This window comes from Crocodylus siamensis, chromosome 4 (genome assembly GCF_052110815.1).
Source record: "Crocodylus siamensis isolate JL-2025a chromosome 4, ASM5211081v1, whole genome shotgun sequence".
NCBI lineage: Eukaryota > Metazoa > Chordata > Crocodylia > Crocodylidae > Crocodylus > Crocodylus siamensis.
In genome coordinates this window covers 236,712,356-236,738,724 of record NC_143398.1, presented here as the reverse complement: position 1 = coordinate 236,738,724, position 26,369 = coordinate 236,712,356, and the positions used below count along the sequence as shown (strand labels likewise).

Sequence of the window (26,369 nt, the reverse complement as noted above, 5' to 3'; positions counted from 1 at the left end):
AGTTCACTGAAGCAATGAAAAAAACCCGAAAAGATTGACGGCAACAAATGAGAGACTATGCATTCAAATGAACAAATAGCTTTTAAGATTTCTCTCTGGTGATTCATTTCTCCTTTCTTTGTAATAAACCTCATGATTAAAGAAATAACCATTACGTCATCACAGAGGGGAAAAAAATAATCAGGAGTCATCGTCTCATACAATAGCACCAGGCCATTAAAACATAATGCTCTACCTAGTAGCTGTCATTCCATTGTGAGTGAGACTTACAGTTCTGGTACACATCGCTGCTTAATAGTTCCTAACACTTTCACTGTACACTGTGCACACTGGGTCATCTCAGCAAGACAGCCAACACACTCGCACAGCAGTCAGGATTTGGGAAGTATTTGTGAGCAATGTTTTGACTGTCACTTTTAAACAACAAAGGCTACTTTTGCCTGGGATTTCTGAAGGTTGTGTAGCTGTAACTTCTTTAGACAAAGGACTTCCTCATTTTGTGCCTTCTGCGGCACACGGTCAGCACTTCATTTGTAATGTCAGCACCTGCTGCACTTGGGCAGGAAAGGTTGCTGTACTTCTTTATGGTCTCCACTGATGGAACTGCTGTGTGGTTAGACCTCCCACTGCCCTCCCCCAACCACTGGGAACCTTAAAAGTCTTCCCGTTCTTCTTTTCTTAACTCCTTCCTTCCTCTTCTACTGCATGTTTGGTCCACGCAGTGGGAAAGTTAGTAGGTCTCTGCAGTCACTGGCAAAATGCTCCCCAGAAATGGAACAGCTGTGGTTGGATGAGGTACAGCCAGTGTTTTTATTAGTTTCTGTTTAGACTCTAGCACCATCCTGGAATTTCTCTTCTAACATTGTTTTCCAGGTGTCATCGTTTAGTTCCTCTTCAGCTCTGCAGCAGCAACTCACAAGACTAATGGTCACCAAGTTTTCTGGACTAGTAGTGAAGATGCACAAGCCACAAGGAGGGCACGAGTTGAATTCCAACAGTAAAGGGAGCCTCACTCTCTTCCACATTGCAGCCAGATTATTTTAGGATCATATGCAAGCTGAGATTTAATTACCCCTGTTTGCTGCTATAGGGCATTGGTGCTCTGGTGGGAACACTTTTTATTATTTATTATTTCAGTTATGGTTGAAATCATGGATTAGAACCACCATTGTCCTAGTTACAGTATAACAAGAGAACAAAAAGACCGTCTCTACCCTGAAAAGCTTACAACCTTGCCCATCAGAAAGCATTGCACAATTAGCTATATGCATTATGGGAGGGATTTTTGGCCTTTGTTAACAGAATCAGACACCGGCCAATGCCAAAGCAGCATATGGGACTTCACAGACTGGTAGTTTGTTTTGCTATCTAAAGATCTACATTCAGTGGATTAATCTAGCGGCAGTTGATGTTCAATTTTATAGTTGATTATAGAGTGGGAGTTGAGAGGGTGAAGATGAGCATTTTGAACTCTAGACCTGCATGTGAACATTGCAGAGCTGTTATATTGGGTCATGGTTAGGCTCCAGAGTCAACATCCCATTGTGACAAACAGTTGTTCACATGTATTCATTTTCAGACCCACTTACCTGACTGAAGCATGCAAAGGCAACCTTGCATTGATTTAGTTTTGAGAATGGCTAATTAACTATAAAGAAAAGCAACCCAGACCCAAACAGTGTTTACAGAGATATATATGAATAAAGACTCAGTATTTTGTCATACTTTGCAAAGGCCCTTTGACTAGACTCATAAATGGGACTGAGGTTGTTATCCTGCCAGTTAGACGTTACTCAGCTTTCACAAAAACCCAGCTGAGCTGCTGCCTAACCTTGTACATGCTGCAAGTCCTCCAGCACCTCACCTAAGTTTCAGCCCATAAAAACTCCCAAGTGCCTAAATTTCTGCACAAGACATGCAGAACCACAAGAGGCATGAACATAATGAGCAACGTCTCTCTCACGTGTCCTAGCAAGGCTGGCAAACAAGGCATTCCCTTGCTCACATCACCTGCAGAGGAGACCATTCTGCTTTTGGAACGAACAGCCCGGGGGGTATGGCATTCACCTTGAAGGTGGGAGACTGGTTCAAATGCCTCCTCTCCCTATTACTGGAGCAATATTAAAAATCTACTTCCAATGGGAAGCTCTGACTACTGACTCTGGGACTTCCAAGCTAGGCCTCTTCAGTCTCTTCTACTGAAATTGCCAGAAGCCTTTGCATGAAATACTTAAATATCCCTTGAAATGTACAGTGGTCCCTGAGTTTCGTAGTTGGCAGGGTCAGAAGGGACCTGAACAGATCAAGTCTGACTCCATGCCATGGCAGGAGTCTCCCAGCTGAACACTAAATTTCAGGCCAAAAGAAGGAAAGAAAGAGACTGACTCATTCTCTGTATTAAGTGGAACAGCTTCTTCAGGGAAGACAGAGCAACCTCAGTTGCACTATAGAGCCTGATATTCAGTGGGACAGCACTTACCCCCCCGGGAAGTAGGTTCAAATCCCTGCTCCAAGTCAGGCAGAGGATGTTGAACCCGAGCCTGCCACTTCCCAGGCAAATGTTCTAATCTCTGTGCTAGGGGGCATATGGGGATATGGGATCTCCCATGTGAGAGGACTGACCCAGCACAGGTGCGTAAATCCAGGAGAGGGTTTGTAGCCAGGTATCCCAAATGAAGCGAGACACTTCCCTTCAACCCAGAGTTCGGACTTACAGCTCGCGGAGGGACATGGCCTAGTGCCCTCTCTCCCTAAAGGATACGTGAAGTGACCCTGCCCTCAACAACAGGCTTCTGCAAATCCTATTCTCTTTCCCCATGTAGTACCTGCTGACTTGGAGCTGTGAATCCCTGGACACCAGGTACCTTTTAAAAAGGAAGTTCAAATAGAGGAGAATAAATGCTGCTAAACCACAGATCTGCCGTCTGTAGTCAGAGACCATACGTTTTGCATTTTGGAAACAGGTCACAGAAGAAGCCTTTCTATCAACTGTTGGGCATTCTTTCCAGTTCTGAGATTGGCTTTGGAAGAAGCCAAATCTGCACCAAGAGAGTCCTTGCCAGGTTTTACACCCAGCCCTGGGAACATTAGGATATGACTTTAAACAAGTTCAGTGTGAATCTTTGTATAGTTCAAATGCAATCAGTATGGCTCATAGTTACAGACCTCATTACTGGGAGATTCTGTGATTTCAGTAACCAGGGCTACAAAGGTATTCAGTGGTATTGCCTCTGCAGGGCATCCTGACTTAGCTTGGGCATTGGCTACCAGTTGAAACCACCTTTCTAGTTCTCTTGTGACACAAAGTCCAGAGCACACAGCAGCTGAGGCTAAACAACCTTTTCTGCAGCATTTTCTGATTATGCAGCCTCTTTTACAATGTCCAATTCATTCATTCTTAACCTACGCTTTGGACACTCCAGCTTGATTTGGGATTTCAGTTATTATATTTGTGTCTAGCAGCCCCAGCACTTTGTGGCTATTATTATTACATAAGTTGCACCTGAATTTCAGGTTCCATAGTGCATTTATAACAGCATTGTCCCTGCCACCAAGCAACAGGCTGCCAGGAGCACTCCAGCCACAACTCAGCTCAGCTCATACAATAGCCCTGAAAGACTGTTGAAAATAACAAGCAGGTAATAAAGGCAATGCACAGACCACAGCAGGGCCCACTGAGGGAGGAAGCCAGGGCTAGATTATTACTGGCATTAAGTAAAAGCACAAGAGATGGCGGCTTGTCGTAACAGCACGGGAAATTGGGTACAAAGAAGGATGTAGCATACAGAAGAGGATCTTCATTGTGGAAATGGTGACCCAATTTTTTTATTTTTTTTTTTAAGATGTATGCTCAAACTATATTTATTGCATTTTTATCAGAGGCAGAGCCCAGCCAGATCCCAGATTCCAAGTCCTCCAACTTGTTGGAACCAAATGTCATCTCCGGCTCCATACTAGACTGAAACAAAACTCTAGAGTCGTCCTGTTTTTCTCTACTCCACTCTCCAAAATTGTAGGGAAATTTGTTTCAAGATTTAAACTTCATTGCTGTCAGGCCCGTTAGTTAACCCTACACAGAAGGGATTGTGCAATGTGCATTATTTTAGTTTTCCCAAACCAGAAAACTGCATTTCCTGGATTCAGCTACTTTAAAACTTTTAAATGCACAAGGCACTACTCAGTTGCATTCAGTTGAAAGGTTTTAACTTTATGGGTATGAAAAGATAAATATTTGTTACACAAGTAAAGAATGAAACAGTGTTTATAATGCTTAAGGAGTTCCACAAAATCGATCAAATACCAAAAGAAAAATCTATTATAGCACATTGTTATCTCTGTCCTGATTGCATATAAGGATTACAGCCACTGTCATTAAAAACAAAAATTTAAAAAAAATCAGCATTTGTCAACAGTTACAACAATGGCATCTTAGATGGTACAATTTCTAATATGCCCAAGATGGAAGGCTCAGAACATTTTCAGATTGTTGGCAGGCAAAGACTTCTTAGTGATGGATGTCATACATAGTTACGTATTATGAATAGTATTCATTGCAAATCATGTGGGGTCAAATGAAGACCTCTAAAAAGGCACCTGCAAGTGCCTTCAGCCACCTGAAAAAGCAGGTCCTTTTAGAGTCTCGCTAAACACTAACATTTTAGATGGGAGAAAAAAAATGCTGCTTACCATGTAAATAATCATTCCTATTAGACTCTTGACATTTTGGAAAGGAGAGGCACAAGCATTCCCATACACCCAGCTCTTGCCTGTGTAACAAATAAGACCTTGAGAACCCAACTCAACTCAACACTTACATTCATTAAAGTATTTGCAAAGCAGGTGTTAGTAATGACTGGATTAGCTGTGGCAATAATCTACTGAAAAAAAAATCATGAGAAATAGATCACATTACTATACTGTGAGGTGTCCTGTCACTTACCAATAATATTTTTGGCATCTTACACACACAATGACTATTTTAACTGAATTTTCTTGACATTTCAACATCATTTCCCAGAGGGTCCCACTAAAACAAAGCAGGTCTATTGACTTAGAGCTAACAACACCAATCGGTACTCCAGGTTAAGAAGTATGCCTGAGTCTGCAGAGGGTAGTGTTCAAACAACAACATCATAACTGACGTGAGAGCAGGAGCTAAAGTACTCTGATAATGGCAGTATTATTTTCTCCCTGGGAGAAACATTCACTTGCAGATTAGGAGCTGCTTTGTGTTACGTGCGTGTTTATCATTACTCAGTCTCTTCTGGATGGGATGCTCAGGCTGGATCATTTCCATTGTATCCCATCAGCTTGTAACAAAATCAGTGTTCTGCAAAACACAGGAACAGCTATATCAAATGAGAGCATCAGCCCATCTCCACCCAGTACACTGCTTTAGCAAGGGCACATACCACAGGCTTCAGAGGAAGGAATTCTATAGCCAGGTTGTAGGAGTATTGACACCCATCTTGCTGGGGTCATCTGAACCAAGCAACCTTTCCTGCCCAAGTGCAGCAGGGCTGGACCCAATGATCTGTAAGGTCCCTTCCAGCCCCTAACAACAAGTCCAGTAGATAGGGACAGTGGGAGAACCAGTCCTGCGGGAGCTGAGGGAATAGTTCTCCATCAGCAGGGCCTCAGTTGGAGGACTCAGGTGCCTATATACTAATGCCAGGAGCGTGGAGAACAAGCAGGAGGAGCTAGCCCTCCTACTCTCCAGTGTGCATTATGATCTAGTAAGGATTACGGAGACCTGGTGGGACTCCTCACATGACTGTAGTGTAGCTATAGAGGGCTACACCCTGCACAGAAAGGACAGGGTGGGGAAAAAAGGTGGAGATGTTGCTATGTGAAAGAGCAGTACACCTCCTTGGAGGCTGACATCAGCTCCAAAAATGGACAGCCTGAAACCCTCTGGGTCAAGTTGCAGTGGGGCTGGAGGGGTGGTGCAGCAAGAGAGAGATCTAACTGTAGGTGTATACTACAGACCACCAAACCAGGGGGAGGAACTCAATCTGGAGTTCACCCAAGAACTGACTGAGGCTGCACATGAACATGACATGATTGTCATGAGCAATTTTAATTATCCAGAACACTCGGCCAAGTTGGAATGGTCCCAATCCTTCCTTACCTGTGTTGAGGAGCCCTTCCTGACTCAGGATATGCATGGGTCAACCAGAAGTGCCACCCTGCTAGGACTTGGTTCTGGCCAAAGCAGACAACCTAGTGACCGACTTAAATATAGAGGGAAGTCTGGGCGACAGCGTCCATGAAACCATCATGGTCCAACATAAGGCAGACAAATCAGATAGCAGGACTGAAGCCTTGGACTTCAAAAATGCAAATTTCAACAAGCTTAGGTCAGTAGCAGGGCAAGTGCTGCAGGACCAGGGACTGAAGGCAAAAGGTGTGCATGAAGAGTGGTTGTTTCTTAAGGACATGATCCTTGAAGCACAAAACAAGTCCATTCCCATGTGGAGAAAAGGTAACAAAAGGGCTGGGAAGCCCTCTTAGCTAAACAGGGAAATCACTGTTCTCTTAAGAAAGAAGCTTATGAACAATGGCAGCTTGAGGCAGGCCTCAAGGGGGACTATTCCACGACGGCCTGCGTTTACAGGGAACAGATAAGAAAGGCTAAAAAGTGACGACCAAACTTAGATTAGCAACAGGGATCAAAGACAACAAGAAATAATTCTTTAGATACATAGGGAACAGGAGGAAAACAAATGGGAATGTCAGGTTATTGCTCAGTAACTCAAGGGAGCTGGTTACCAGCCCCCAGGAGAAAGCTGAACTCCTGAATGTCTACTTCTCCTTGGTCTGTCACCAGACCAAAGGGAAAACCATGCCAGGTGGAGTAGAGGATGAGCACCATAGGAATAATCGCCTTCCTACTATTGCCATTGAATTGGTGTATGACCAATTAATAAAATAAGATGCATACAAGTCAGCAGGACCAGATGATCTTCATCCAAGAGTGCTGAAGGAGCTGGCCAAAGTCACTGCGGAACGCCTGCCAAAACTCTTCCACAACTCGTGGTGCTCTGGAGAAGTTCCTGAGGACTGGAAGAGGGCCAATGTTGTGCCCATCCACAAGAAGGGCAGGAGGGAGGACTCGGGTAACTATAGGCCAGTCAGCCTAGCTTCTGTCCTAGGGAAAATCCTACAAAAGGTTGTCAAGGAGTTTATCTGCAATAAGGTTGCAGAAGGTAAAATTCTGAATGACAGCCTGCATGGTTTTGTCACGGGCAGGTCTTGCCTTACCAACCTCATCTCCTTCTATGACCAGGTAACTTGCCACCTGGACACGAGAGACCAGGTTGACATCATACACCTAGATTTCCAAAAAGCCTTTGAACTAGTATCCCACAATGCCCTCACAAGAAAATTGGAGGAATGTGGGGTTAGCTCTGAGACAGTCAGGTGGGTGAGAAACTGGCTGCAGGATAGGCCCCAGAAAGTCGTAGCGAACAGCTCTATGTCATCCTGGCAGGAAGTGGGCAGCGGTGTTCCGCAGGGCTCGGTGCTCAGTCCAGTACTTTTCAACATCTTTATTAATGATTTGCATGTGGGGGTGAAGAGCTCACTGGCCAAGTCCATGGATGACACCAAGTTATGGGGAAGCATGGTCACACTTGAAGATCGGCTACAGATACAGGTGGACCTAGACAGGCTAGCAAGTCGGGTAGATCAAAACCTGATGAAGTTCAATGTCGAGAAATGTAAAGTGCTCCACTTCGGGATGAGCAACCCCCAACACACCTACAGGCTTGGCAGCACCAAACTGACTAGCACCATGAATGAAAGAGACCTGGGGATAATAATAGACTGTGGTATGAATATGAGCCAGCAGTGCGATGCTGTAGTCCAGGGGTGGGCAAAATGTGGCCCGGGGGACAGATGCGGCCCGGCAGACCATTCTATCCAGCCCGCGGGGTCCCTAAAAAATTTAGAAAAGTAATATTTATCTGCCCCTGATCACCTGTCATGTGGGCTTCGATGGCTTACCAAAACTCAGTAAGCAGCCCTCCACCCAAAATAATTGCCCACCCCTGCTGTAGCCAGTAGGGCAAATAATACTCTGGCGTGCATCAATTGATGCATCTCCAGCAAAGCCAAGGAGGTGATTCTTCCGCTCTACTCAGCGCTGGTGAGACCGCAGCTGGAGGACTGCGTCCGGTTCTGGGCACCGCACTTAAACAAGGACATGGACAAGCTTGAGCGAGTCCAGAGAAGGGCCACACATATGATCAGAGTCTTAAAAGGCAAGCCATAAGAGGAAAGCCTGAGGGACCTGCGACTCTTCAGCCTGAGGAAAAGAAGACTGAGAGGGGATCTGGTAGCAACTCGCTGCTACACTAAGGGAGTGCATCAAGGGCTCGGTGAGCAACTGTCCACCAGGGCACCCAAGGGGAAAACCAGGAGTAATGGCTACAAACTCCTGGAAGACCGATTCAGGCCCAACATTAGGAAAAACATCTTCACAGTCAGGGTGTCCAGACTGGAATAAGCTCCCTCCAGAGGTGGTGCAATCATCTACCCTGGAAATCTTCAAGAGGAGACTGGACATTCACCTTGCTGTGGTCACCTGACCCCCAGTTCTCTTTTCTGCTTGGTGCAGGGGACTGGACCTGATGATATTTTGAGGTCCCTTCCAGCCTCTTACAAACTATGAATCTATGAAACCATGTTAAATTCTCTCTCACATATAGGGAGAAACATGTATAAGGCAGGCTAACTGGAGCTACAGAGAACACCATGCTGCAGTTTCAGAATAGGTTGTGTTGGGAATAGTGGTAAAAGCTCCACTAGAAAGTGCAGCAGTAAGACAGAACCTGGGTTTGAAATCCTGTCCAGCACGGTGGGCTCCTGGCTTCCATAGAGATGCTGATAGGAAAGGTGGCCCCACTTGTGTTCCTCAGTCAGTATTTGAAGTTGTTTTTTCACTACAGGAAGGACTAAGGAGAACCTATAGTTTTACAAGCATACCTTTGAGTTACTGTTAACAAATGCTGTCCCTTCACTATTTGGGTGGAGGCCAGATCTTCCACCCAGGCAATTCCTGGCCTGTGACAATATTCTTAGTGTTAGGAAACAATCCACCAAAAGCAGGTGGTGTCCAAACTGCACAACCCAGGGTATAAGCATAAAGACTTTGCATAGCCCCAGCTAGTTTGGAAACCTTTGTCTTCATAGTCGTGTGAGTGTCTGTGTGCATGTGCAACCTAAACCCATGAAGAATCCAGGTTCTTAAAATAAAGCTAGTGCAAATTGCTAGACCTGTTTTTCCGCATGCCAAGTACAAGTGCATCAAGGAGGAGGGCACAGGACAGTATCGGCACCTACAGAGAAAGCACTTCTCCACCCCAGCTGATGAACAGCTAGGCCTGCTATAACTAAAAAGCCCAGAAGACTTGAGTATGAACTTCATGCTGTGCAATGGCTTCCAATTTCTTTCCAGGTCAATGAAAAACATTTTACTTGAGGATTGCCTTTCTGGCCTCCACCTCTCCTGCAGTCCAGGGCATGTAGATAATACCTCCCTTGCTGTAAGAACTGAAGGAATCCTAAATACAATCAGGAAATGCTGTAGAAGGCTGTGTCATAACCTTTCTGACTTCATTCCAGGTTTAAAGGCTGTTTTCAAACACTACATTCTCATTAGTATATTAAGCTTTTACACCTTAATATTCATTACATCGTGTTAGCTACACATCCAGACCCCTTAGAGAATAAATACTGATAGACTTCTTGGAGTGGTGAATAATTCACTAGGACAAGAGATGCAAGCACGAAGTCCCAGAAAGCAAATAACTAAAAGGTAGCAAATTCCATTCTGGTGTACGACCTCTTTCCAAATCTGCGACTCTTAGAACGTGGCAAGTAGCACACACTCCTGCGATATGGAGAACACAAGAGCTCTCTTTTCCAGTGAGCTTCTGGAATATGAAGAACCACTTGAGCTTGTGGAAGCTACAGGAAAACTGCACTTGATAAGGAGACATTTTCAGAGATTTCCAGTGACAAGGACTGACATCAATTTGTGCCACAAACTTTTGTTTGGCAGAACATATCTTTGCCATGCCCGGAAGTGAACAAAGAGGTTCTCTAGCCCTGAACTTTGCCTTTTTTTGCTGATTTTCAGTATTCGTTCCAGGCACCTTTTAATAGCCTGCCTTGGAAAAAAAACAAAACACACAGCCATGTGCCAATTTGCTCTCCAATGAGCTGTAATGCACCTATTGATACAGTATTTATCAGGTACACATCTCAGTACTTAAACTGAGCATGACCTTCCTTATGGCTAGTGGTAGAACCGTGGATATCATCTGTAAGGTTTATGTCATGTTCTTTTCCCCTGATTTAAGAAAGAAAGGATTACTTCCATCTGAAATGCAAGCAGATGGTAGAGTGAGAAATAAAAAAAAAAAGAGCCGTTTGGAAGAGCAAGTACAGACACAACGGGGCAAAGAGATATAGTAGTTCTCAGACAACCGGATACAGGAATCATCATCACTGCAGAGTTGAGAAAACCAACCACAGGACCTCCATCTAACCCAGGAGATACACCACCCCACCAGGGGAAACACCTTGTTGGACCTGGTGCTGACCACAGGTGACAACCTGGTGAGGGGGCTGCGAGTGCTTGACCACCTGGGCGACAGCGATCATCGCCTGCTGGGTTTCACCATTCAGCACAAGGTGGCAAAGGCCTACAGCAAAGCAGCAGCCCTGGACTTCAGGAGGGCAGACTTCAATGAGCTAAGGAGAATAGTTGGGGAAGCACTGAGGTCCCGGAGGGGCGGGGAGCCAGGTGTCCAAGAAGAGTGGTCGCTCCTTAAGGAGACGATCCTCCAAGTCCAAAGGGAGGTAATCCCAACACAGATCAAAGAGGGCAAGAGGGTGCAAAAGCCCCCATGGCTCACCAAAAGCATCTGGGAATGTCTCCTAGCTAAAAGGGAGGTGCACATCCAATGACAGGGAGAGGACATCACCAGGGAGGATTATACTGCAGTTGCTCGGGGCTGCAGGGAGGCGGTCAGGAAGGCCAAGGTGGAGGTGGGACTGGGACTAGCTTCCCAGATCAAGGACAACAAGAAGTCCTTCTTTAAATACATGGGAGGAAAAAACGGTCCCGAGTAATGTGGGGCCGCTTCAAGACACGCTAGGAAATCTGGTCGTCACACCAGACAACAAAGCTAACCTATTTAACGATTTCTTTGCCTCCATTTTCCTGAGCAGGGACAAGAACAGCCCCCCCACCAGGTCCCCCTTACACCCCAAGGGATGCGCACCCAGGCCAAGGGTCAGTGAGGATCTAGTCAGGGAACTTCTGGAGGGACTGGACGTGTTCAAGTCAGCTGGTCCAGACGATCTCCACCCCAGAGTACTGAGGGAATTGGCTGAGGTCATTGCGGGAACCCTGGCATGGCTGTACTAGCACTCATGGTGCTCTGGTGTGGTGCCAGAGGACTGGAAGAAGGCCAACGTGGTTCCCATCTTCAAAAAAGGGAGGAAGAAGGACCCGGAAAACTATAGGCCAATTAGTCTTACCTCAATCCTGGGCAAGCTTTTTGAGAGAGTTATCCTGACATGTCCACGAGGGGCCAGTGGGGAAGCTTATGCTTAGGGGCAACCAACATGGGTTCATTAGAGGCAGGTCCTGTCAGACCAACCTGGTGGCCTTCTACGACCAGGTTGGCAAATCCTTAGATGCAGGGGTAGCAGTGGACACAGTCTTTCTGGACTTTCTGAAGGCCTTCGACACTGTCTCTCACCCCATTATGTCTCTCACCCTTAATGTTTCTCTCATTAAGAAACTGGGGGACTGTGGTGTCGACACCCACACAGTCAATTGGGTCGCCAACTGGCTGGAGGGCGACACCCAGAGAGTGGTGGTGGATGGGTCATTTTTGACCTGGAGGGATGTGGGCAGTGGGGTCTCCCAGGGCTCGGTCCTCGGGCCCGCACCGTTCAACATCTTCATCAGGGACTTGGACAAGGGGGTAAAAAGCACCCTGTTCAAATTTGCTGATGACACTAAGATGTGGGGGGATGTGGGCACGCTAGAAGGAAGGAATAGGCTGCAATCGGACCTGGACAGGTTACAGGGGTGGACGGATGAGAATAGGATGGGATTCAACACCAACAAGTGCAAAGTGCTGCACCTGGGGAGGAAGAGCCAGCACCACACCTACAGGCTGGGGAACTCCCTTCTCGTCAGTGCAGAGGCAGAAAAGGATCTTGGAGTCATCATTGATGCCAAGATGAACGTGGGCCGGCAGTGTGGGGTCACAGTCAGGAAGGCCAACCGCACCTTGTCGTGCATCCACAGATGCATCTCAAGCAGGTCCAAGGAGGTAATCCTCCCCCTCTATGTGCATGCAGTTCTGGGCGCTGCACTTCAGGAGGGACGTGGACAACATGGAGAGGGTCCAGAGGAGGCCACTCGCATGATCGGGGGCAGCAGGGCAGGCCCTACGAGGAGAGGTGACGGGACCTGAACCTGTTCAGCCTCCACAAGAGAAGGCTGAGGGGGGATCTAGTGGCTGTTTATAAACTAGTCCGAGGGGACCAGCAGGCACTGGGGAAGTCCCTGTTCCCCCGAACACTACCAGGAGTGACCAGGAATAATGGTCACAAGCTGGCAGAGGGTAGATTCAGACTAGATATCAGGAGGCGCTACTTCACAGTCAGGGTGGCTAGGGTCTGGAGCCAACTTCCAGGCAAAGTGGTGCTGGCTCCTACCCTGGGGGGCTTTAAGACAAAGCTAGACAATCACCTTGCTGGGATCGTTTCACCCCAGTACTCATTCCTGCCATGGCAGGGGGTCAGACTTGATGATCTCCTCAGGTCCCTTCTGATCCTACCAACTATGAAACTATGAGACCAAAGAGCTGCATTGAGAAGAGAAGAGAGGAGATTTCTGAAAGTCTTTCTGAAGATAAAATAAAACAAAAAACTGTATTGGACATACTGCTGATGGCTGCTCAGCTAAACCTGCAAGACTACCAAGCATGCCCGCAAGATCTCATTCTTCCAAGATAATCCTCTTGGAGACTCTGTACTAAGAACATTCTACATTGGAAAAGCCAGCCTTCCTGGTGCACAGACATGAACTGAAACTAAGATTGGATCAGCTCCAGAAGTACATGGGTAATCTCACACATTCACACAAGTAACCCTGCTTCATATTCAGGGGAAACCTGGTATATTATTGATGAGTGCAGGGAGCTCTAAACACTGTTGAAAGAGAGTGAATGACTGCTTCTTCCCCAGAAATCCTTTTCATCCCTTGAGCAAAGAAAGCCGGTAGACAGAAGTGAACCACCGACTCAGTGGTGTAAAGAATAGAGTATGGGCAGCCTTCATCTCAGCCAGTCTTCTAGAGAAAAAGCTGAGGACAGTAAGTTAACAGAAGAGGAGGGTGAACAAGGAGAACAAAAGAGCATTTGTTTAGAACTAAAACATGTCAAGAACAAATATCGAAACATGTAGGGACATGAAGAGAGTAGATTCCACGTAGCAATGGAAAGAGCTCCAGCAACAAAGAGGAAGAACCAAAATGACTCTTTAAGAGCATGAATTTGAATCAGTTGGTATTATGTGTTAAAGGTATCATGGTACCCAAGTGGAAAGATTCACTAAATTTTATGTTAAAGCCTAAAGTTATAACCCATTTTGGAAAGATCTAGCAGGCAAGAGAGAAATGGGAGTGGCACTAAAGATTCAGAAGCAAATGATCTTCAGTGTACTAACAGATAACATGCAAGGCCTATTAGCATCTTCTCCAGACCACCAGAGTACACAAGACAGGAGAACAGACTCTTTAAATCCCTAGCTACAAGGAGTAGAAAAGAATCATGTGCTGCCATAGAGGGACTTCAGTCTAAATCTCAGTGGCATGTACTGGGTGGTCTCTTATTGCCAACACTAAAACATCTCTGCAGTTCAGACTGCCCATCTGGCATGCAGCCCAGCCCAGCCTCTGGCTTCTTTACTTTTCATTCCATCCAGGAAGAGCACACACCGACTGCAGAGACTTCCTTATCCTGACGAAGGGTTTTTCAACCCAAAAGCTTGCTTAAAAATTCTTTCCCAACTATTTCAGTTGGTCTAATACAGTTGGTCTAATACAGGGGTGTCCAACCTTTTTGAATATGGGGCCGGATCACCAACTTTTCATCACCCAGTGGGCTGGCGAGCCATATTCAAAGACCTCACAGGAAGTGGTATCACATCAGGAAGTGATGTCACGTGACCTTTGACACTAATGAAGTTGTAGGAAGTGACAATGAAATGGAAATGTGGTTTAAAATCCAAAATAAAAACATTATAAAAGCAACAATGAAACACCAAACACTTGACTAAGATAAGCACTTTCACTTCTACTCACTGCTCAATGAATGAAAGAATAGGAATCAAAGGGGGGTGCAAATGCACCAGTGAACCCCCCCTCCCCACACACACACACACACACTCCTCAATCCACCCCTGCTAATAACACCCAGCAGTCAATTTAGATTTTGAGGAACAAGACCTGGGGTCCTTGTAGCCACTTTCACGTTGTTCTGTGGCAAGAGCAGCAGCTGGCTGGAGAGAAGCCAGCACGAGCTTACATGTGAAACAGTCTTCAAAACCCCCCCAAAAACAACACATCAACAACCTACATCTTTTCAGCCCAGCTAGCAAGCCCGCTCACAAATGAAGCCGACAGCTAACCCTTTCTTCTCTGGTGTGGACCCGACCTGGCGCTGACCCCTGGCTCTGCTGGGAACGGCTGGCTGGGGAGCCAGACTGGCTAATACCTTTGGCCTGGGTGCTACTAGCTGAAACACTGGGGGGCGGCGACAAATTCACTGCTTTGGGGAGAAGCTGGAGCATGCTTTTTTTTTTTTTTTTTTTTTTACAGGGGTAAAGGTTGCAGCCGTGTTGGTTTAAGCACATCAGCGGACCAGGTTCTTTGGGATCCAGAAAGAGCACAGAACAACTGTGCTTTCCTCAGCCTGAAAAAGGGTGTTTGTACCCAAAAGCTTGCAAAGAAGAATTTTTCCAGCTATTAACAAAATGTCTATTAACAAATTAAAAATATTTTAATATTCTCTTGGTGTACGTATTTTCCACTTAGTGTGGAAAAAGCCTAGCAGGGCAGGAAGCCCCTCTGCCCCACCCCCCAAACTGGGCACTGCCAGGGGCAAGGAGCAGCCCCCAGAACATGCCCAGATGGGAAGGGGGAGATAAGCGCGTGCGCAGAATCCAAATCCCCTGCTCAAGCTCCAGGTTTCTTCAGACAAGGTGAGCGCACCCTGAGCTCACGGGTGCGCAGTATCTAGTGCCCAGGCCAAGCCGAAGCTGCCCCCAAGGACCGATTCCAAAGAGAGGGAGTCGAGCCTCAGCGCGTGCGCAGTAACCACGGCCTGTCTGCCATTCTTCGCCCACAACCAAGGACGGGCGTCGGGTGTCTAGCACCAGGCAGGAAGGGCCCCGAGGCCAGCTGCCTGCTCTGCTCCACTCTCCTACCCACATCACGTCCTGACATGTACCTTGGGTGCCGCGGCCCAGGCACATCCGCACGGAGAGGAGACTGCCATGTTTTCGTCCGGCAACAAAACCAGCCTCCTGCCCCCTCGGTGGGGAAACAACACCCCGGCTGCAGGGTTCTGCCTGCCCCACGGGCCTTGGCGCATGCGCAGAAGGGCTCCTCTCCCGCCAAAACTGTTTACTTTCATTCCCCGTCGCAGCACCTTGGGCCTCAGAAAACGGTTTGGCAGGCTGCACGGTGGCCCGCGGGCTGTGTGTTGGACAAGCCAGGTCTAATAAAAGATATTGGATTCACCCAAAGAACCTTAGGTTGATCTCAAAGTGTGTGATCACGAATAGGGACCATCGCCAAGTCAATGCATTCCTAGGGCTGTGCAAAACAGCTCTGTTCCAATTCGGATCCAGATTCGGCTATTTCAGAAGGACAGTGATTTGATTTGGTGTTTCAGATCGCTGTCTCAATTTGATTCGACTGAAACTTTCAGAATTTCGATGCTGTTCTGGAGATTTGCCCATAGACTATAATGGGGAATCACCAAAATACTTATAACTTTGTCAATTTTTGGCCAATTCAGATGAAAAATGCAGGGATGGTATCCCCTTCTGAGGGCATGATGCCTGCCAAGTTTCAAGGAGATAGACACAGGGGTTTTTGTGAAACTGCACTTCAAACTGTTCAAAGCAAAACTCGTATCACATGGTGGCAGCAGCAGCCTGCCATCATCCTGCCCACAGACCTGGGGGCCCGCACCCCCGGGGAGGACTGCAGGGCTCTGCCAGATACCTTCCGGGGGCACAGGCCCCCAGGCGTGCGCGTGGGATGACAGCAGGATGCCACTGCTGGCTGGCACTGCGTGGCACAGCCCACCCCGAGCGCCGGGGACACTGGAAGGTGGGAGACTGGTTCAGATGCCTCCTCCACTCCCTATTACTGAAGCAACATTACAAATCTACCTCCACCCCATCCCTTAGTTTCTGTTTCCCTACAACCCCGGCTCTGAAACTCCAACATTTTCCAAAACATTTCAGATGCTTTCGTTTAGTTTCAGAGCCTTCCGTTTCAATTCGGATTCGGTGTTTTGGGTACCGAAATGGGCCAAGACACCTCTGAACCGAAACTGCTGCCAAAGTTTCACACAGCCCTAATTCCTAGTAAGGCCCTGTTAGGATCAGCTGTTGACTTTATGCAATTTAATTTTTTTGGCAGGAGGGTGGCATCATGTACAGGCATACAGCAAGGAACAAGGACCAAAGGCCATACTTACGGGATGGGAAGCAACAGCTCTGAATAGGACTTGGAAGTCACGGTAAACAATCAACTCCCATGGGCTAATTCAATCCTTGGATTCATAAATGGGAATATTGAGTAGGAAGGTTCTTCTACCACTGTATTTGGCTTTTGTGCAACCACTACTGAAATACTGGTTTGAATTCTGGCACCCACAATTCAGGCGGGATCTTAGAATAAAAGAAAAGCCACAAGAATGTTTAGAAGATTGCAAACATGCCTTCTAGCAGAAGTTATTTTACTTGCCAATGTAAAAGTTAAGGGGTGATGCTCATGCTTGAATAAGTACCTACATACAGAACATACTTTGACAACAGAGGGCTCTTGCAGTCAGAGAAAAAAAAACAAAGAACTGAAAGCTGGAAGTTGGAGCCAGGAAAATTCAGACTACTGGTATGGTGTAAATTTATAAGTGAGCATAATCAGGTAGAAGACCAAACTGCCAAGTCCTATGGAGAAGTCTCTTCCACTGGAAATGCTTACAAGAGGCAGAATGTGTCTTAAGAGACAGAATCCAGTTCAAAGAAAAACTGCCCGGTGTTAGACTGTCACAATTGTTCCTTCTGGCTTCAACAATCTCTGACTCTTGCAGGTAGCAGTTAAACAAGATAATTCAGTCTTAACTGGAGAGCTAAGTGTTAACTTCCATCCTCACAGATATAAGCAAGGCTCCTAACTGGTGTCAAAACACATTGGTTTATATATAATCATGTTAAGTTGTACGAGCACACATTGCACTTAATTCTAGTTAACCAGCGATAATTTGGATCCATTTTGAAAGTGCTATAACGAGCTTCTTTCTCTTTAAATACTCAGTACCTCTACTACAGAGAGGCATCATCACAATGGCTACTGAATACCTGTACTAACCCAGTACAGTGGTGAATGGCTGCAGTGTTTGACTCCTAGGTGTGTCCAGGTTGTATTAGCCCAAAGTGACGTATTTCTTGGAAACCACAAGAGGGCGATCCAAGTTGTATTTTTCTTTTGGCTGAATCCATTCCATCTTTGCAGAGCAAGCACGGCTAGAACGCCGAATAGCGTTTGATTCCTCTTGCTCATTTATATGCCGCTGTTTCCCAAAGAGAACATGATTGCTTTCATCGTGTGCCAGGACACGTGAAGAAACCTCTTTGTCAAAACATGCGTTGCAAGGAAACAAGGGATTCAATCACAGCCCACTGCCTTCACACAGTTAGTCCTGCAACCTGCCTGTGAGTGGGAATTACTCGCGCGTGAGACTCATTGGACTCCTGGGACTCTTCACAGCGAGGGGTTGCAAGATCTCCAGCGTTCACTTGCGCTGTCTGGTTACTCTCTCTGCTACTGCCATTCAAGATGCTCTCCACTTGGCTTGTGCCTCCTGCCCTCCACAGGTGACTTTCACCAAAGTCTTTAATGACCTCCTCAGAGCAAGTTTCAGAGCCAGCACCCCCTCCTTACTCCAGTGACCAGTCCGTCACCGTTGACAGTCAACTCTGCTCTTGAAATCTTGTTCTCTCTTGGCGTCCGTGACTCGCATTTTTTCCCAGTTCTCACTTTCTAAGTGCTCCTTTAGCATGTTCTTCATCATCCTCTTCACTTCCCTTTGGCTTCCACAGGACTCCATGCTTGGCCCCCTTTGCCTCTTTCCACCTTATCTCTGCGTAATCTTATCCAGACACACAAATGCAGGTACTGTCTGTATGCAGATAGCACTCAGATCTAACCTCTGTACACCAGATGTATTGATTTCTATCCCAGCCTCTCTCTCTCCAGAATCCCCTCTGGGATATCTCCGTTTCAACTCAAGACCAACATAGGTTGACTAGGTCTCTGTCTCCCCACTTCCCTGCCAAAGTCCAAGCCCTTTTCCTCACTTAGTCCTCTGATAATTACCAGTATCTTAGACCCACCACATGCATCCTCTTCAACTATGACCTCTCTGTGGATTCTCACATGCAGTCCACAGGGAAAACGCTTGTCCCTGTTCTCATCATCTAACATCGCTATTTATCATAGTACTTCGGGTCAGAAGGGACCTAAACAGATCAGCTGTTGACTTTCTGCAATTTAATTTTTTTGGCAGTAGGGTGGCAGGTCCGACCCCGCCCCAGGCAGGAATGAGTGCCAGGATCGTAACACCCCAGCCAAATCTCTGTCCAGCCTCCTCTTGAAGACCCCCGAAGTAGGAGAGAGCACCACCTCACTTGGGGTTACTGCAGCATCCTTTTCTCCAGACTTGACAGCTACAATTGCGCCCCTCATATCCAAAGTGCAGCTGCGAAGAGCATTTTGACTACATTATCCCTCTTGTTGAATCCCTCTCTCCCTTCTCGACTGCAAACAAGCTTCACTTTCAAACCCTTCCCAGACCATCCCCACTCAGTCACCTCCTTTACCATGAAGAGGCAGATTTCTACCTCTGTGCAGCCTAGGATGTCAGCCTGCTGCACACTCGGTGGCCTGAAGATGCTATTTTTGAGATCTTCCCCACCATGCTGCCCTACTGTTTGAGAAGTGCTTCCCAGGAGTACCTGCAGAGGTACCCCATCGTTCTCCCTAGACCTCTGTACTGCAGCACACCACCCAGACACTTGGTAGTCATGCCGCTGGTGTTACCGAAACCACTGGCCATCATCCTAATGCACAGGCGCTCCCCGTTTCTTGTATTCACCTCTGTCTATACCCATTTGTTTTCTCCTTTCTAACAGCCCAGAAGCCGTCTCGGGCAATCTTTTCACTCAGCGTGGTGGATTTTTTGTCTGTGACCAAGCCTTCTAGGTGCCAGGGCAATATTATTAGCATATTTCTTTCCTGTTGCTCAGTTAGGAGGCAGTATTTTTGGAGGTGATAACCAATGCAGAGATAATGAGATCTGCTCATTCAATGGGAAGCCTTAAGAGCCTTCTTTGTTCATGCAGCAATTATACATATATTACACACAGTTCCCATATAATATTTTTCTGTCTAATGGAAAACACATTAAGAAACTCCAGACTAACAAAACAAGTTGATAATGGACAAATGTAGAGGTGGGAGAGAGGGGTACTGTACTCTCAGCATGAAAAAATTAAGTTGTAGCATTGGGAAGACGGCCATCTTCATCATAAAGACAGCAACATTTTGAGACCTTTGCACAATCTGAAAGTGCACAAGTGTGCAGACAGACTCCAAGTGAACACAGTGCTGCTAAAGAGCTGGAGGAGAACTGTTTGCCCTGATGCTCCCCCCCCCCCCAACTGAGAAAAGGTTAAAATTGTAGCTTTGAGAACGCCAGAGCATCTTGCAAATCAATTATTTTCTATAGGACTGATCAGAAGTTACTACCAAAATCTGCTGTTGCATGAGATATTCGGCACCAGTGCTGGAAGGTGCAGTGGCTCAGAGAAGGAACAGAGCAGTTTGTCAGGTAGGCGCGGGATGGCTGGTGTACTGCAAACGTGACCCTGCAGAGCAAGGAAGAGAATCACAGTCTGTCCGCGGCAAGGCCACTGCCACTTAACCCAAAGGAGAAGTCTACCAACTGGCACCACCAATAGACACCTTCACATTTTTATGAGCCATCAGCTAGACAGCTGCATCTCCCCAACACAAGTTACTCATCTGATCAAGGCTTCTCGCAACAGAACAATGGAAGACAGCAGTAACAGGGACACGGATCTTAGTGCTGCAAATCACAGCGTAGACCGGGGTCAACCTACGGCCATCAGCCAGGATCCAGCCTGCCTAGATCATCTCGCCCACAAACCCCAGGAGCTGGCAGCAGTTTGACAGTGGTGGGGTGGGGAAGAGCAGCCGTGGGGTTTGGAGCAGGAACACTGGCGCTGGAAGTAGTGGCCTGCTTTCAGAGCAAGCTGCACTCATTTAGTCTGCTGCTCCTAAAAGGTTGCTGACGTCCGATGCAGGCTACTGCTCCAGCACTAACCTTCCGGCGACTCACCTCTGGGTGTTGTTATCTGCTGGTGATGCACTCCCACAAAACAATCCTCTCCAGCTTAAGGCATATCTACACATTTCAATACAAAAGTCAAGTGCATTTCCAGGTTCGGTCACACTATTATTCTGCCCGTTTCCTCTCGGGTGCATAGTCCTCTTTAAAAATGCAGGAGTTCGGTTTGAAGTAGCATACGAACGCAAGAGCCCCCCATCCTGAAGAACTTAAAAAACAAAGTGCCAGAAACAAACAGATGCAGGAGACCCAGGGAATGAAGAGGGACTCCAGTTAAAACTGAAGTGACAGAAGTCCAGGGCACAGAGACACTCAGTCATGTTCGTCTGAAGTCAGGCAGGGTGGCATCCAGTTAAGGACTAGTTTAGAGAGGCATAAGCTTTTGTAGACAGCAGCCTGCTTCATCAGGTGCTAGAAATGGATGATGAAGTAGACTGCTGCCTACAAAAGCTCACACCTGAGCCAGTTAGTCTTCAAGGTTCCCTGCCCTACCTTCTGGTCCAGGCTAGATACAGTAGTCCTAGACCATCCAGTACCTCACTATTGCCCTGTGTTTTGCAAGTATTGCAGGAGAACAGTTTTAAAGGGAAACCATCCTTGCCTAATACTGTTTTGGAGTCTGTTAAGCATTAGCTGGGAAAGTTACTTCTAGGCAACAGCTCTTGGTACTTCAGCTTTACAAATGCAGCAAGAAAAGACTCTCGCACAAACATATGCAAAAAAAAAAAATAGCTGGGGGCTTCCGTGTCTGTGTGGTAGTTGAGCTGTTGGAAAACCAGCCACAGGCAATGCACACAACCCAGCTAGTTACTCAAGGACCCTCGCTTTACTACACAGGCGCTGGAAAGCATTTGGCTAAATTGTTCTTATTTTCCCCTCTGGCTGGTCTAGGGGAGGCAACTCCTTCAACTCTATAACCTGGAAAAGCACCAACTAGAGTACTAAGATTTGTCTTTGTCTTGCCAAACTGGTTATGGCACAGAATTGCAAGATTAACTTAATTTTGATTGGGTAAGCTAGAGTAATTCAAATAAAGCATAAAAAAAAAAAAAGAATGAAAAAAGGTAAAGTTAAAAGCGACAGGCTACAGTAATTTTGGTTCACTTCTTCGGCATTGATCAGGAGGCTTCTGTAGAAGTGGCAGAGTCGGTTCATCTCCACTTCCTGTGCAGTCTGAATATTTTTAAGGCTCAGAGCAGTAACACAACAATGGGGAAGCCCCAAGTCTCTCAGCAGTACCTGCTGTCCTCTGTATCCCCACACTAAGTGCCCAAAACAGCCAAAAATCTTCCTAGAAAAGGAGAGGAGCTGGGTGTTCAACCAATGCTGCATAGTCTAGTATTCGGTGGTTCAGGTAGGCAAACTGCTTATTGACAGACAATTTGGTCTGTTCCTCTATTTCCATAACTTCCCCAGGGGTCTTGAAAGCAGCTAATCAATACTTGTTGCTCCAGACAAAGTAAGTGTCATCATTCACTCCTTCAGATCTATTCTGCAGGATCTTTCCCTTTTTAAAAGGAACAAGAACCTAAACAAACAAAACACACACAAAACCACAAAACAAAAAAAAAAGCCACAAAAAACCAAACAAACCATTGTTGTTTGTTTGTAGGTTAAATGGCCAACCAGCTTTAAACCCACCTTGGGGAAAATTAAAGAATTCATTTGGAGCAGGGTTACTCAGGACTGCTCCAACCACATCTTTTACTTGTTTTAAATTTTGTCTATTTGAATATTTTCCAAGTTGTGCATGGGTTGTATGGTCTACACAGACTGTGCAGTTTGTAAAGCATGCAATTTCTTAACTGTGCATTTGCCATGTGGACCTTATTAGCCACATGGAAAGGGCTGTTAACTAGATAATTTCCCTTTAAAAAAAAAAAAAAAACCCAAAGGGAAAGCCTCCATTGGTTGCCAAAACCAACACACAGTTTTAATGCCACTCTGTTCAAGAAGCAGGGAGGCAAAATAAGGAGGCAAAAAGGATTCCAGAAGTTAACTCCACATCAACTTGCATGCTGCTTTTGCACCAAATGTGAGAAGGAACTAAGTGGAGACTTTCCAAAGTTTCGAACCCTAGCAATGTTCGAGTGATGTTGTAGCAGGAATTGTCTAGGAAGTGGGCAAGAGGCAAGGATTTTTGTGGACAGTATCTTTTATTGAACCAACCGCATGGCTGGAATAGGTTCAGATGAGGTTTTTGAATGCAGTGCATTCATCTGCAGGAATGCTAACACTGGCAAAATGAAATGCATCAAACTCAGGTGACTCCGCTCAGTCTGAACCAGAAAACATGGTGGGACTAACATGAGATTCATGTTGCAAACTAATTTCAGCCTTATATGCAGAAGGGGGGGGGGTGTTTCACAATGTTAATACACACAAATTTGGAGCATAAATTCTTTGCCAGTATCTCAGGCTGCTGCCAGATCTGAGGGAGGCACGGTGTGCAAACAAAAACAAGACAAAAAACCAGCGCTTTAAATTTTCAGCTCAACAAACCCCTGCACCAAGTGCAGAGCATGCCCAGAAGAGGAGGAGTTGTGTCCATTTGACTTGGCTCTCCCAACATCTGCTTGGATCAGGTACTTCAGGAGGGATTTTGGCACCTTTTATCTAATAGGCAATTCAAAAAGGCCTGAAGTGTGCGATCTATACAGACGTTGGGCGAGCCAGGTCAAACAGGCGCAGCTCCTCTTCCAGTAGAGCGCCATTTGTTTGGGTTTTTTCTCCACATCTGTCAGCAGCCTCAGCTATTAACTGAACTTGAACCTAAAATATGGAATGATCATTTTAGAATACTAGAAACAATCTAGACTGTATTTTTTTTTAAAAGAATGACAGAACACAAATATCAAAGAGCAGTTTTATTTTGCATATTTGGCACAAAGCTTACAAGAACACTTCTGTTCCCTTCTCAAATTTAGTACAACTAGCAAGAAAAAAGACATACTAATACATCAAGTAAGCTGTACAGTGTGAAATACGGAAGAGGCACCAGAAAAAAAAATCTGTCAACTGAAATCAAAGTGTATGGAAAGTATTGACTGAATGCCCGTGATACTGAATTAAGGCACCACTACTTCCAAATGCTTACCAAATACTCAAAATGTGCAACTTGTCATTTTTGGAATGTAGAAATCCTGCATTTATACTTGACGTTTGGACCTAGATACCCTAGTTCTCAGGGTGGAATGATTTTTATACACTTTAATAGACAGAAGAAAAATCCCTCAGCAGATGACAGATGCGTATCACTACCACCTGCTTAGAAAAAAAAGTAATGTTGGACTTTTTACATAACCAGCTGTTTTACCATTAAAAATTCACATCTGAACATACACTAGGTCTGTTAATGTTTTAATTCTTTCACAACTGGTTTTATCAGCTGAAACACTGCAGCAGAAAGAGGCCTAAATGAATACCTTTATTCAAGGTCTATTTTAGAATAAACGTTGATGATTTTCTGGTGCATCATATGTCAGCATTTGATATAGTGTTATTTATGGTCTAACATAATTAAACCATATATGACACTGAAAATTACAGAAAATCTTTTAGTCATAATTAGGTCTGGCAAATTCAACAAACTTTTTGAAATGTGTAGAGAAGAAGTCCAACTTTGAACAGTAGTTTTTTTTTGGTTTTTTTTGGTTTTTTTTATATACACAATTAGAAACAGCATCATTTCAAGATTTTGCCAAGCTAGAAAGAACTAAAAAGAGGACTGGCTCTTGAATACTGTACCACAAAGGCAAATAATTTGGTTCAATAGGATTAAAAGTTATTATATTTCCCTTTTTAAAGCACCTACACTATAAAGAACCACGGTATCACAAGTACCTGTAAATGCAAGTCATCATACAGCATGAGTACTGGAACTGTTACAAGAGCCAAGCAAAAAGGATGGAGTTTTTTTTGTGATATTCTGCAAGACATTCTATTTTGAAGTCAAGATGAAAGCCAAATTGTTTTAAGTGCAACGTCTTCCTTTTAGGAGGCGACTCTTCCTAAGGAACCAAACAACAGCTTTGGGTATGAAGAGCTTCTATTGGTTGTATGCACATGTGGTCTAAGCAGGTGAAGTTTGCTGGAGTAGCACCTGCTTATCCCAAGTTGAATTTGGTCCTGTGGCTCACCTGGGTTGTTAGTCTCCTTGGCTAGTAAAACGAGATGACAATCTCTGCATTAAATACTAGTGGGAAACAGTAAGTGGAGAGCACTGTATAGAACCTTGGTACAAATACCTCTACTGTAGAGGGTATGAAAAAAAAAAATCTCAGAAGCTTGAGACAGTTTAAACAGAACTTTGGAAATGCACATATCTCCATGGACATGCAAAAAGACATTTAAAATGAACCCTAAAGCATGGATTTTATTTTTTGTCCTTTTATAGTGTAAACCTCAAGAACACAATTCTGTGCTATTAACAAGGAAAAACCCCACACCCCAGAGCACTGGAAATCCTAAACAGAAAGGGCTGAAAAGGGCATCTGGAAGTGATCTACATAATACCAAATGTGGTGGTTCACAAGTCTCATACAGAGAACAGTTCAGTTCATGCTTTTTTGGGTTACTTGGATTCTTCCTAAGTCTGTGCCCCAATGCAGAGTTGCAGTTTTCATTAACCCTTTTGCCCCTACAGTATCAGTGACCAGTAAAACATACCACAGAAGTGGCTGTTGGGGCAAAAAAACATTTTGGGAACATTTCCTGTTGTCCTCTATTGACACCACTACAAAATCAGCATAAAGAAAACAATCCACTCAATTCAATTATTCCACAATTTATATGTAGATCATATAGCAACCTAGTATTGGTGGCATGCACTTGTGCTTCTGTTGTCTGGCACTTTGTTGAGGAGGAATTACTGTCTGGATAATCACATCTTGCTGAAGCATTCTTTTGCATTTGTCCAAACTTGAATTCCCTTTAGGAGGAGGGGGAAAAAAAAAGAAACAAGAAACAGTGAATTTTGTTTAAATCTCTAGAAACAAAACACAGAGAAATGGATCTTGTTTGCATACATCACCTCTACAACTTACTCACGCCACGCTCATGGAAAGCAGTGGGAAGTATACATATAAAAAGGAGGACTGCACGACTCAATCCATATACATTTTTAAAACAGGAGAATCTCACTTAATCCCAATTTGTGCCAAGAAAAGGGGCAGCAAGTACATGGCATCTTGGAGTGCAGTATGGATTGCGTTGCAACTCTTACCCTACCAATTTCCAGACTCGTGGCTGCAATTCTCCCTTGCTGCAGACTTCCATCTGCGCCCCCTACTAACACATTTGCCTTGCCTGCCAGAAGCAAAACCTACCTTTTTGCACATACTAATTTGCATTACAGCGTAGCTTATGAGAGCCTCTTTCAAGTCCCGGTTCTTCTGCTCTTTGAATCGCTCAATGTCTGCCCAGGCAGTTTTCACAAAGTCTCTGAAATGAAAACAAGATTGTTTGGGCAACTTAACTGTCTTAATACAGCGGTGCTGATCCTACAGCTTGTGGGCTAGATGCAGTCTATGAAGCCTATATAAACAGCCCATCACTTAACACCACGTAGCCATCCGAGGTCACTGGCAAGTCAGTATGAGACTGGCTGGA

General features: G+C 45.5%; 1 protein-coding gene and 1 long non-coding RNA gene across 3 annotated transcripts in view; one reads left to right on the top strand and one right to left on the bottom strand.

The window, feature by feature from the left end:
- Window positions 1-17,021, top strand: part of LOC149867694 (uncharacterized) — a 33,995-nt gene extending 16,974 nt beyond the window's left edge. The window contains exon 2 of the long non-coding RNA XR_016442116.1: window positions 16,748-17,021. This is a non-coding gene — a long non-coding RNA (uncharacterized LOC149867694). The remainder of the gene's footprint in view (window positions 1-16,747) is intronic.
- Window positions 17,022-23,613: 6,592 nt separating this feature from the next.
- SNX4 (sorting nexin 4) overlaps window positions 23,614-26,369 on the bottom strand; it is a 53,541-nt gene continuing 50,785 nt past the window's right edge. For both annotated transcript variants that reach the window (XM_090045964.1, XM_090045965.1), the window contains exons 13-14: window positions 26,087-26,201; window positions 23,614-25,689 (exon numbers count right to left, since the gene is read on the bottom strand). In XM_090045964.1, coding sequence (XP_089902090.1) covers window positions 25,642-25,689; window positions 26,087-26,201 — 163 coding nt within the window. In that variant the 3' untranslated portion in view covers window positions 23,614-25,641. The remainder of the gene's footprint in view (window positions 25,690-26,086; window positions 26,202-26,369) is intronic.